We start from the raw sequence: 12,809 nt of genomic DNA on the forward strand, positions 1-12,809 counted from the left end.
ACCACCCGTCCTTCTGTGTCTCACAACCAGTGAACAGAAACGTGAATATTTTAGGAATAACAAAGCAAGGATTTATTTGTATTTTGTTGACACTTGAAATTCAGTTTTAACGATTGTTTTGTACCAATAGCAATACTGACTTGCCCAAATAATGAAACTTGGGCCTGACCAGAACCTTTATGTTGATTCCGAGTGTTTGCTCAGATTCTTTTCACTGCAGCTCCAAGTCAAGATGAGAAGTTTCCCAAAGCCTCGCCTGCCCTCTGGTCTTCACATCCCAACTACAAAACAACAAACACGAGCAGGTTTTTTTTCTCCTGCAGGAGGGTCTAAACCACACAAGCATCATTCAGGCTGTGCTGTTAGAACAGAAACTCCCCAACCTTTACCCTGTTTGCCTGTTTTCTTACAGACAGTCACTGGTTGAGTAATAAAGTATATTTGCAAATGTTTCAGATCTCAATTTCAGTTTTGAGTATTCTCTAAACATTATCTTAATGAATAGCAGAATATGAATAAATGCATGCCAACGTGGAGGAGTAGATGTGCTTACGCACGTAAAGTTTCTCTCTCACCAAATAGAATATTTACTAAGAAATCACAATATAACTATAGACACATTATTTTGTCGTGTGTGTGTGTGTGTGTGTGTGTGTGTGTGTGTGTGTGTGTGTGTGTGTGTGTGTGTGTGTGTGTGTGTGTGTGTGTGTGTGTGTGTGTGTGTGTGTGTGTGTGTGTGTGTACTGAGCCAGGATTCTCTGGAGGTTTCTTCCTGTTAAAAGGGAGTTTTCCTCTCCACTGTCGCTATATGCTTGCTTAGTATGAGGGTTGCTGTAAAGTCACTGACACTAGTCAGTGACTTGATGCAATTTGCTGGGTTCCTTATATAGGAAACATTTTTTCTGATTGGCTTAATGAACTGACCTGAATTGGAATGTTTATTATGTGAAGTGCCTTGAGATGACTCTTGTCGTGATTTGGCGCTATATAAATAAACTTGAATTGAATTGAATTTCGTAAAAATAAACCATATGCTGATTATAGATTTTTTTTATTGGGGGGGGGGGGGGGTATTTTTGGCCAGTTGATTTGTGGGAGTGGAGATCAACTGCGCTGTCACTTTTATTTTTATCTGAATGACTCCCCTCCAGGTGACAGCGGTGCAGGGTTTCAGTTTGTAGAGAAAGTTCTGAATAATTGTTTTAGTACATCCATCATTTTCTCATCCTAGTGGAATCTAACGCCGGGCTGCACCAACAGTTAAACCCAGTCAGACAAGCTCGATGGTTTTGCCTGATGGGTTTTGGACTTTGGATCTCAAACTGAATCTTGAAAAATGTCTGAATATATTATAATTCAGCTGAAGTCATTTGTTTGTTTTTAAAACAAGTTCACAGAGAAACTGTTTTTATTTTTGGAACATGATCGGTGACTCCCTTAAACCTACAGCCTGCATTAGCGTCTGCTCAGACTGGAATAGCCTGACAGATCTACGTCACACTGACACTAACATCCATGGACGCACCCATCTGACCGGAAGGCTGTTGTTGGTTTTGCATCCAGAAAACAACAGGGGTGTTTCTCAACGCCAAGGAACCTAGCCCTTATGTCTTGGCCCCGCCCCGGTTGCCTAGGAGATTCGTCATCAGGAACCGCCAAGGCGTGTTCCAATGTTCATGTTCTACCGAGGCATGTGTTCTCTGTTTGTTAGCCGTTTAGCTAGCTGAGCAAGGTGTCTTGTAGCCTAGCCCTGGTCAAAAACTCTCCAGAATACACTGCAGTATTTCCAAAAGGGCGGCAGATCAGAAGCTGGCGGCTACTTCGGGGGCAAATTTCAAGTTTAAATGTAAGCTAACTCTTTTAAAATGTTTTTTTAACCCAAAGAAGTTATCTATGGTTGGTTAGTTGCTTAGTAGTGTCAGCTTTGGTGGCTAGTGGGTAGTAACTCGCTTGTGTATTTAATTTAACAAATTTATAGACAATTTAAAAAGTAAAAGGCTCGTTAAATATTTGTATTGAAACTCATATACGTATAAAATATACTGTAATGTTATCTCCCGTGTCACGTGACGTTCCGTGATGCAAGTTCCATTAAACCGTTTTCTTTGAACAAGGAAGGACGGTGTCCTCGTAAGCAAGGCGTTGACATTGAGAAACACCCCAGAAAGTGTCTCTGCTAGTAGAAGCTAACCATTGGCATTAGCAACTCCACCACACAGCAGCACTCAGCCAGGCTTGTGTTATTTGTGAAGATAAAACATCAACGATGCCGAGCAAACAGAGCCAGTGGTAGAGTAGAGTTGCTGTTATCCAATCAGAGAAGTGATGTTAGAATATCAGGAGTTTAAATCCTGCCATCTTCTGCTCCTCTGTTCCAGTAATAACTTCTACTTCCTGAAACTAGAGCACAAGAGCTTTATTGCTGCAGAGATCAACTCACAAAGCTTTCATTTATACTGGAGTGTACTGCAAATGGAATAAAAGCCTGAGTGAACTTGGTGCACCAGAACTGGAGTGCAACCCATCTTTTATTAGCTGTAACTTTTATGCAATAACAAAACGTTGTCTGGTCCTTCTTTTTCTAAAAGTTTGACTGAGAACCTCCACCAGCACACTGGTCTATTTTCTACGTTCCTGAGAGGTTTTCACTGTGTGTGCTAGAGGTCTCGAAGCAGATCATTTACCGTCTGGATGCGGAATTTGTTTCAACAAAAAAGTCAACATGTTAGCAGATCAATGTTGACCCTTTATAGGGCCAACGCCCATATTTAGACACTTCCACTCACATCATAAATGACGTCGGTGTGCCTTTTCACAAACTCTTAGAATTACAAGATTTCACCCAAACAATCATCAGAGATCAAGCTAGTCACGGTTTGCATCATGGCACCATTACATCAATTAGTAGGGGGCTCTGATGCACCAAAAACTGGTGTGTCTGCAGCACCAGATAACTGCTCGGTCTCCTCTCGTGTTTACAGTCGGATTCAAATTCTAACTACTTCAATGAGTGCTCTATGAACGGTTAATATAACAATCACGAGAAACACAAAGTTCACAATTGCACCTCACCTGAGGCGTACTGAGCCTGGACTCTCGTGGGCTGCATCAGGAAGTAGCTAAGCACTGTATGATCATGCTATGCTAACATGACCCTGAATCATGTGGTCATAGATTAGGCATGAAGCCAGTGTCACCAGTCCTTTTCCAGATTCTCAGTAACCAAGTCATGTCACTTAGACAGGAGCCTCATCATTGATAGGCTGCCAATCAACCACCCCACCCCACTCCACCCTACACACACACACACACACACGCACGCACGCACGCACACACGCACGCACACACACACACACACACTCAGAGCCATTATGGATCCATCATACCTCATGGACAAGCTGATGTTCTCTTATTTTGGACCCAAAGACCTGAAGATGAAAACCTATGAAGACCATTCACATTTTGCGTGACTTTCTTAAGCCTTCGAAATGACTTCATTAAGTATAGACGGGAACTTTACAAATTGAAATGACCTTAAGGGGCAGCAGTAGCTCAGGAGGTAGAGCAGGTTCAATCCCAGCTCCCCAGAGAATGCTGCTGTTGTGTCCTTGGGCAAGACGCTTAACCCACCTTGCCTGCTGGTGGTGGTCAGAGGGACCGGTGGTGTCTGTACTTGGCAGGACTCACTTCTGTCGGTGCAGCTGTGGCTCCATTATAGCTCATCCCCACCAGCTTGTGAATGGATGAATGACTGATCGTGTTGTGAAGCGCCTTGGGGGGATGTGGAACCCTAAGAAATAGGGGCTCTTGACCATTTAAAGAAAAAATTTACTAAACTAACAAACTATTCAGAAAGCAATATGGGATTGTTTGAATACAAACGTCAACATTGTTACCATGTATTATTACTATCATTTTATTACCATACTTTATAACACTATTGTCACAAATTATTGAAAAAATATAATTTTTTACGTTTTTTTACACTGATTTGTTGAGAAATCCAACAAATTCCTTAAAATATTCATATTAGAGACACTGCTGTTATTGATTATTTGTTGGATTGGCATACAATCTGAATCTGTCATAAAAACTTGCAGATGAAAGTGTTGTTATGGGTGTTTGGTTGAAACTAAAACTCAGACACTCCAAAAAGTGGCCCAACCAGGAAATAGCAGCTCGTTGGCTAAACTAGGCCTTGATCTGATGATGCTCTGCTATGATTGGTAATTAGAGCTAATCGACCTAGAAGCAAACACAAGAGCCCGACGATCCCAAACACCTCTGGACAACAGTTTCCTTTCTAGCGTCCTTGCTTTGGCACGTTTGGTTTTCCAACAACACAATTTCCACTCCTCTGCTCTGTGAGTCAATGCTCTCACGCCCACACTTTTCTACAAGCAAACATGGCTTCCTTTGGCGGCGGCGTGCACACGAACTCAGCGACGTTCCACGAGCCATTAGGCAAACTGCTCCCTTGTATTTGTGTTCAAATGGGGTATCTTAAATAAGCATGTCTCGTGTAAATAAACGGTCAGAGGGAGGGAGGAGTCTGCGATGTTAGGCCTTAGTGTTGTGGAACCGCAGGTCTAATTGGTGAGGGACAGAAAGAGTTACTGAACCATTCAGCAGCAGCTCCAGAAAACAAGCAACATTACAACATCCAGAGACAGTCTAGTGAACCACCATGGAGGGGGGAAAGGGAGAAACGAGATATGTATCCATTCAGAGAAGCATGTGTGTGCATGTGTGTGTAGCTCAGGAGCGACAGAGTGAAATTAGCCCTACCTGACATCTGTTAGCTATTAAAAGCAACTTCAGGTAGCACATGTCGTCCACATTAGGCTGAACTGAGATTTACATTTCCACATCTCCACAAAGCATAATAAACAATCAGAGGGGGAGTGTTCAGCCAGGTTACCAATGGTGACCACACCAGGACCCAAACGGTTCGGCTACAGAGCACGGACAAAGAGAGTGTGTGTGTGTGTGTGTGTGTGTGTGTGTGTGTGTGTGTGTGTGTGTGTGTGTGTGAGTGAGAGAGGATTATTTCAAACTCTGAATCATTCATACGTGATTAATATAGCTGTCAGCGGTGGCAAGTAAAGGACACTCTCCTACTACCGTGCTTGAGTTTCAGGCTTCTATAGTTGGTTTTAGGCTCCTGACTGATGTGCAGCAGCGTCCGCGGCTCCAGAGCCAAACCTCTTTTCTTCATGTTTTGTTATAAAAAGCCAGACTTTTTTTTTTCTGTTTTTCTAAAAGTGGTTTGAGAAAAAGTGTTTTTGTGGATTTGTTTCAAACTTTGCAGCCCGTCACAAACACATTAGTCACTCCAGCTTCATTAATTACAACCATAGAAAATGTCCTAAACTGCACCGTGAATGTGAGGGCTGGGGTAAGATGCCTTTTTTCCAGTTCGGCTAATTTTTTTTAAAAATTGCAAATTAGACCATTTTGAAAATCTATTTAGAAAAAAAAAAGTGCAGAACAATTAATTGTATCATATATAGGGATGTCCAGACAAGGCATGGGTTTTGCTAACCCTTTATAAAACATTACCCTCAAAGGAAGAACCCTTTTCCACAGATTTGTTTCAGTGAACTCAGAGCATTGTAACATCTGGTGGGGTCAGTCCCCCCTGGCCCCAGATGTAGATACGTCACTGGTCTAGGTCAAGGTTTATGTTTTTAACACCAAACTGAGACAATTACAGGCAACCTTCTGCCACTGCAACTCTTGCAGATGACAGAACATCATGGCCTTACATGTAATCAGTTTGCAGTTAGAGTTTGCAAAAACAACCAAAATGCACAAATAAGAAAAGTGTTTTCATTCAGACAGACGCTGTGTCGTTCTGATCTGCAGCTCACACGGCTTCACACGCTGGAACAAACAACATCACGTTGTCATCGTGAACTGTCACATGATTATCACTCACCCAATCACCTGCTCTGATGTCGTTTTCCCGCAAATTGTAGTTCTTTGTAGTCCCAGTCTTTCGGCTTTTTCTTGTGCTTTTTCACAATAATACGTTTAGACAAACACATCCTACACACACACTCACACACACCACTACAAACTCCCGACACACACACACACACACCCACTAAAAACTCCCGACGCACACACACACCACTACAAACTCCCGACACACACACACACACACACACACACACACACACACACACACACACACACACACACACACACACATTACACACACCACTACAAACGTTTTGATGACTCACGGACCCGCCAAACGATACATCCTCCCTCCTGGAAGCGGTTGACGCCATTACAGCGCCGGAGGATGTTTAGGTTTCACTTTCAGATTCCTCACATATAAATTCATGCAATATTCTTTATTATTGTTATTATTAGTGAGAGAAAAGGAAAACTAGATACTACTGAAACATTAGCTACAAATATTTAACATTATTATGTTAAGACTCCTGCTGATTATTATTATTATTTATGTTTTTGTTACAGTTTATATAAATGAGTGTATCTCAGAAACTATTTTATGGAAGCACTTCAAATAAATTTGTGGTTGTTCGAAAGGATTGTGTGCAACTTTTTTCATTGACAATATTGAGGGATAAAGCTGTGGCATTTCTGTATAATGAAAAATATGTGTAAAAACAAAACAATTTTCCATTTTTGAATAGATAATTGCATTTATTAGTAAAGTATTTGGTTGCTATGAATACTTTGAATAAATATAAGTAAAATGTAGAATTTAAGGGTTGTATTGATGTATAGAACGTTGAAATACTCCCAAAAATGGCACCACAGCGTGTAAAAATGTAAATATAAGTTCTGGTGAACTTGTTTCATGGCAGGTCTTAAACGGTTAACACTAGCCGTTGGGACAGTCGCCATCAGAAGTCTACTGCACACTGGAAGCAACAGCAGCGCGGAACGGCAGCGGAACGGCACTGCCTCAAAAATAATCCATCATAGCCTGTGGGGGAGATTCAAACCAGCTGCGACGCTGAACATTTCAGGTGCGTCCCAGAAGTGGCACGCCGCGCCGTTAAAGATAGGATCGGGTTGTATTTTTGCCGCAAACCACTTCAGGGACGCAAAAATTTCCACGGTTAACATTGGGCTTGACAGGAAATCACACATGGTTTCAGTGTAAAACCCCTGGTGATTTTCTAAATAAAAGTTTACTGCATCAAACAGCAATATCAAATGTGATTTCCTTCTTTTGGGTTTAATGGCAGACGGCATGAACTCCAGAGGTTTTGTGATCTCGTGAGTCGAGAGAGGAGCAGAGCGAAGAAGCCGCTTTGCAGCTGAGACTCTCCCGGCGTTAACTGGAGTGCAGCGACTGTCACGAATAACCCTTCTGCGCCGCTGATGCTAGTGTGCAGTAGGGGTTAGGCCACTGGAAAACTGCCCCCAAATCACATTTTGCAAGGTTGGATCTAAACAAAGTGGATCTTCAACATGCAACAAGAAGAAATGGAAGAAACATGAACTTCACTTGGAAAAAACTACCAAACTAACATGAACCTGGAAAAATCTTGAGATGCTCCACAAAAACATTACAAAAGTAAAATATACTGTTATTAAATGACTATTATTAATACTGTAGATTACTGAAATGCATGAAATCACTTAAGAAATGATTGTTGGTGCACACCACTGAGCTTAAAACTGAAACACTGTTAAAAACTGTTGCTTTAGGCTATTTGTCACAAACAAAAGTTCACTTCATTTTAGTAAATGGGAACAAAACAAAATATGGGATGTTTATTATCATGCACAGAAGTAAGAGTCTTAAATCAGCGTGTCATTCTTCATCCCTGCTCCATTATTAAAGAACCTTTTCACTGATCTCAGTTTAAATGAGGATCAGTCGGGCTCTCCCAACAAGCCAGGTGAGAGCAGAGCAGCGGAACAGTCAGCAGATTCAACAGGATCCATAATTCACCTGATTATTGTTGGAAGTGAGTGGAGAAACACGCAAATGCTGGTTGACGGCAACTGTTGCCCGGCAGCTCCCTCCTCCTCCTCCTCCTCCTCCTCCTCCTGAGTGGAGAAAAGCAAGCCAGGGTTTTTCTTGACTGCCATCTCCCCCTACTGGCCAGATGTGGTAAGTCAGAGGTTGGATTCACCACAGAAACTGGTTGGGTTAAAAAAAATCTAATCTAGAAACTTTTTGGCTTGTTGCACGTTTAAGTATCCATTTAATTTTAAATCTTAACGCGTTTTACTTTTTATTTCATTAAAATTAAAATGCACCATTAAAGGAGACTGAATATAGAAAACCTACCTAAAATGACCACAGCCCCGAACGCTGTTGCGTAAAATCTGTGTGTGTGTGTGTGTGTGTGTGTGTGTGTGTGTGTGTGTGTGTGTGTGTGTGTGTTTTCGGGAGCAATGAGGGAGGAAAAACTGGCATCAGATTCCTTGTCTTTTGCGTCACATTCTCCCAGCCAATCATATGTGGGCTTCCCCCCTCCCTGAACGGTCACATATTAATAAAGCCCGCGTGCAGCCAGTCTGCAGTTCAAAGCGCACGAGCCTGATCAGGATTTAACTGGCGGACCACAGAGGAGCTCTGAGCTGTTTTTACTCCACAGAGCTAAGAGGAAAGCTCCCAGCAGCTGGTTTTGTTTTGTCTTTGGAGTTCACGGATCCGCGTGCAGAAGCGCTCCGATCCAGGGAGGTCTCAGCGTTGCCACGCTCCAAATCAGATTTACGCACGCGACTCTGGTGCAGCAGAGAATCCGTTTTAAGCAAATAAAACCGCAACTCTGTTGATGCTTTTTGCATAAAGAGACTCTGGCTTATTAAAAGTCAGTTTTGTTTTGTTTTTTCCTCTCGCGTGAAGAAAAGCAACTGTTCCATTTTCACGCGTAATTTGGCACCAATCCGTTTCTCGTATGAATCTCCTCGACCCCTACCTGAAGATGACGGAGGAACAAGACAAGTGTCTCTCTGACGCCCCGAGCCCGAGCATGTCCGAGGACTCCGCGGGCTCCCCGTGTCCGTCCGGTTCGGGTTCCGACACCGAGAACACCAGACCGTCGGAGAACGGGCTGCACCGAATGGACGGCGAATTCAAGAAAGAAGAGGACGACAAGTTCCCCGCGTGCATCCGAGAGGCCGTGTCTCAGGTTCTGAAGGGCTACGACTGGACCCTGGTGCCCATGCCGGTGCGCGTTAACGGATCTTCTAAGAACAAGCCTCACGTGAAGAGACCGATGAACGCCTTCATGGTGTGGGCACAGGCGGCGCGGAGGAAGCTCGCAGATCAGTACCCGCACCTCCACAACGCGGAGCTCAGCAAGACTCTGGGCAAACTCTGGAGGTAAGCGCTTTTACGCACGAAATTAGGACGCACTCTGGCGTTTCATCCCACTAATCTTCTTGGTTATAACTAAAACTGTTATCTAGGATATTTCCTTTCTTCCACACAAAGTTAATTTTATTAGCGAATTAAAGCGTTTCATGTTTCTAAAACACATTTTTACGCACAAACTACATTTTTACGCACAGACTTCTGAACGAAGGAGAGAAGCGGCCTTTCGTGGAGGAGGCTGAGCGCCTCCGGGTCCAGCACAAGAAGGACCACCCGGACTACAAGTACCAGCCGAGGCGCAGGAAGTCGGTGAAGAACGGCCAGAGCGAGTCGGAGGACGGCAGTGAGCAGACGCACATCTCCACCAACGCCATCTTCAAAGCGCTGCAGCAGGCGGACTCTCCGGCCTCCAGCATGGGAGAGGTGCACTCTCCTGGGGAGCACTCAGGTAAGATCAAGCAGAAAACCTGTTTGGTCACGTAATTACCCCCCCCCCCCCACCCCCCACCCCCACCACCCCACACACACACACACCTTCTGGATAAATGTCTTTAGATGCAAATGGGTAGAATTCTCATACATGAAAACAAACAAGATTCACTGAGAAACAAGCGCTGAAACATTATTTTAACCCAATCTGTCTCACTTCCAGGTTCACCCCCCACCCCTCCCACCACCCCAAAAACTGACAGCTCAACTAAGATGGACCTGAATCGGGAGGTGGGCCCCCGCCCCATGCCCGACGGCACCACCGGACGTCAGCTCAACATCGACTTCCGTGACGTGGACATTGGTGAGCTGAGCAGCGACGTCATCTCCCACATTGAGACCTTCGACGTGAATGAGTTTGACCAGTACCTCCCGCCCAATGGCCACCCTGTCCCCACCGGCGGCGCCGCCCCTGTCACCTACACGGGCAGCTACAGCATCAGCGGCGCTCCGCTCAGCCCGCAGGCGGGAGGAGGCTCGGCCTGGCTGGCTAAGAGCCAGAACCAGCAGGGACAGCAGCAGCACACCCTGACCACCTTGGGGAGCAGTGTCGGGGGCTCCGAGGTGACTCCGGCGCAGCACCGGACCCAGATCAAGACGGAGCAGCTGAGCCCGAGCCACTACACCGAGCAGCAGGGCTCCCCGCAGCATGTGGCCTTCAGCCCCTTCAACCTGCAGCACTACAGCCCCTCCTCCTCCTCCTCCTACCCGACCATCTCTCGGGCACAGCAGTACGACTACCCCGAACACCAAGTCGGGGGTTACTACAGCCATGCAGGGGCGGGGCAGGGATCTGGGTTGTACTCGACTTTCAGCTACGTGAGCCCCCCGAGCCAGAGGCCCATGTACACGCCCATCGCAGACAACACGGGGGTGCCGTCCATCCCGCAGAGCAGCTCGCAGCACTGGGAGCCGGCGCCAGTCTACACCCAGCTCACCCGACCCTGAGCCACCCCCGACCACCTCCCCTCCCACCCCAACAGGAACCAGACACTTGAATGAACTTCCAATCGGCTCACAGAGTGCCTTCAGTAGAAGCTTCTTATATTTTTAGAGGAAAGACTAAAGAAAATCCTCTGTGAGGATTTATTGATTGTTAATATTTCTGTAGTTCACGTTTCTTCCTGCTTCAGTTGTGCTTTTAACCCACAGGGTCGGGGGAGGGGTGGGCCCTATAGATAAAACCAAATATAAAAGCTTTAAATGCTGGTGAAACCTGAAGATCAGAGCAGCTGTCACCATGCTGCGCCATCCGTGCCTTCGTTTTTGTAAGATGTTTGAAACTTTCTGGTTATTTTTTTTGTTTTGTTTTGTTTTTTTTTACCGTGGCCACAGCTGAGATTACACTTACCGCCCAACGGTGCATGCTGGACAGCTACAGGAAGTCACCTTTAACCCTCCCACCCCCAGGTGTCCCCCTCCAGGCTCCTACTACTCCGGTTTCAGCTAGCCCCCTGCCCTTCCCCCTCCTCTCCTGCTCAGATCACATTTTAATTTATTTATTTGTTAGTGTTAACTTTATTTCAAAGAATTATTTTATGTACTACTCTTACAGCCGAGTTGTAGACAGTGTAGAAATCCTTCTTTTTTCTTAGTTTGGACCCAGAATTTAGAGCAGAGAATGCTGTAACCATCTTTTTGTTGTTTATTTATCTTATCTAAAAGTCTCCTTTCTGTATGCATTACATTTATGTATGTTCTCTTCTGCGGGTCGAGAGCTAAGGAGGGGAAACTCGTGTTGTTTAATATTTGTGAAATGGATTTTAATTTCCTCTAAAACTACAAATGAAATGTACGCGTAGACTTTTCTTCTGTTTGTCTCTGTTTCTGGACCGATCCTCTGTTCCCCTCTCGAGCGTCTCCTGCCACCTCTCCATGTAATAGTCATTAAAGAATCTTTTGTACATGTATTTGCAATAAAAAAAACAAAAGTGCATTTAAATATGAACAGTTTTTTTAAAGGACAACAGGAGCTTAAGGTCCTAATCGTATGTCTAGATGAGGTCAAAGGTCAGGAGCAAACACTGATCAGAAGATGTTTTGTCTTTCATTGGATAGATCTATAACTTCAAAACATTAACTTTTGTTAATTAACCAACCATTCGATGAATCAACCTTTTTAATTCAAGAGTCTAAATGGTTTGTTGAGACAAAAAAAAAACATGAAACTTAGATCAAAGAAGCCACGAAATCTGCTTTTCCTTCCGTATTTTTCTGTGACTTCATTTTTTTCGCCTCCCTGTTGTACAGTGAATGAACTAAATTCCAACACGTCATTTAAACAATCTCCCCCAAGAGGCCGAAGTAACAATATATTTCAACAGCAGTAAAAATCAAAAAGTGTTTCTATTCGGCAAAAACATTCAACGTTTTACCGAGGTTCTTAAAAATTATGTCTTGTTTAAATTTAAAAGTCAATATTTGTCCAAAAAGTTCCCACATTTGATAAAATGGTCCTTTTTGTAAAATAATAGCTACATTTGGAGCAGTCTTAACTGTGCTTGTGCATATGCGTAGAGCAATGGTCACCAAATAGAGGCTCGGGGGCTGAATGCGGCCCACAACATGCACTCTACCGGCTCGCTGGAGTCTGTCAGAGACCTGGAGGTTCGCGTCATTTATGAGCTCAGACAACTAACTGAATATTCTGATGAAAGTTCGTAGCTAGATGCAGTTAACAGGAAATCCAGTTAGCCAATAAAATTACATAAAACATCTAAAAGTGCGCGACTGCCTCGGGAAATGAACGATCTGTTTCCTAGTCTGTGTTTTGGCACCGATGCTGCAGCTGTCCAGAGCTGCCGAGGCGTATCTTTATTAAAGCGACAGTTCACATCACATCCACGGTGATTGGCTCAGACCAGTTTGCTCATCCAGTGCAAACTGCAGTTCATCCAGTAGTCTGCTGTCCACGGCTGCTTCTCCTACTTCCAAACGTTTGGTTGTTTTTAGGTCGGGACTGGGCGGCGTTTTATTTTCACATGAGAAATGCAATCTAAGG

At 44.3% G+C, this 12,809-nt stretch overlaps 1 protein-coding gene across 1 annotated transcript; it reads left to right on the forward strand.

Annotated features, from left to right (window-relative positions):
• The first annotated feature begins 8,525 nt into the window (after positions 1 to 8,525).
• LOC107388262 (transcription factor Sox-9-A) lies at positions 8,526 to 11,750 on the forward strand. The gene is made up of 3 exons (XM_015963708.3): positions 8,526 to 9,328; positions 9,517 to 9,767; positions 9,972 to 11,750. Exons 1-3 carry the CDS (start codon positions 8,901 to 8,903, stop codon positions 10,754 to 10,756), a joined length of 1,464 nt encoding a protein of 487 aa, XP_015819194.1. The 5' UTR covers positions 8,526 to 8,900; the 3' UTR covers positions 10,757 to 11,750.
• The last annotated feature ends 1,059 nt before the right edge of the window (positions 11,751 to 12,809 follow it).

This window comes from Nothobranchius furzeri, chromosome 16, assembly GCF_043380555.1.
Source record: "Nothobranchius furzeri strain GRZ-AD chromosome 16, NfurGRZ-RIMD1, whole genome shotgun sequence".
Lineage (NCBI taxonomy): Eukaryota > Metazoa > Chordata > Actinopteri > Cyprinodontiformes > Nothobranchiidae > Nothobranchius > Nothobranchius furzeri.

What these genes read in the sequence shown, in the direction of transcription:
- LOC107388262 (XM_015963708.3), top strand. Translation starts at nt 8,901, where the DNA reads ATGAATCTCCTCGACCCCTACCTGAAGATGACGGAGGAACAAGACAAG. An exon ending in ACTCTGGGCAAACTCTGGAG is followed by an intron (nt 9,329 to 9,516) that starts GTAAGCGCTTTT and finishes TTTTACGCACAG; the next exon opens with ACTTCTGAACGAAGGAGAGA. An exon ending in CTCTCCTGGGGAGCACTCAG is followed by an intron (nt 9,768 to 9,971) that starts GTAAGATCAAGC and finishes TCTCACTTCCAG; the next exon opens with GTTCACCCCCCACCCCTCCC.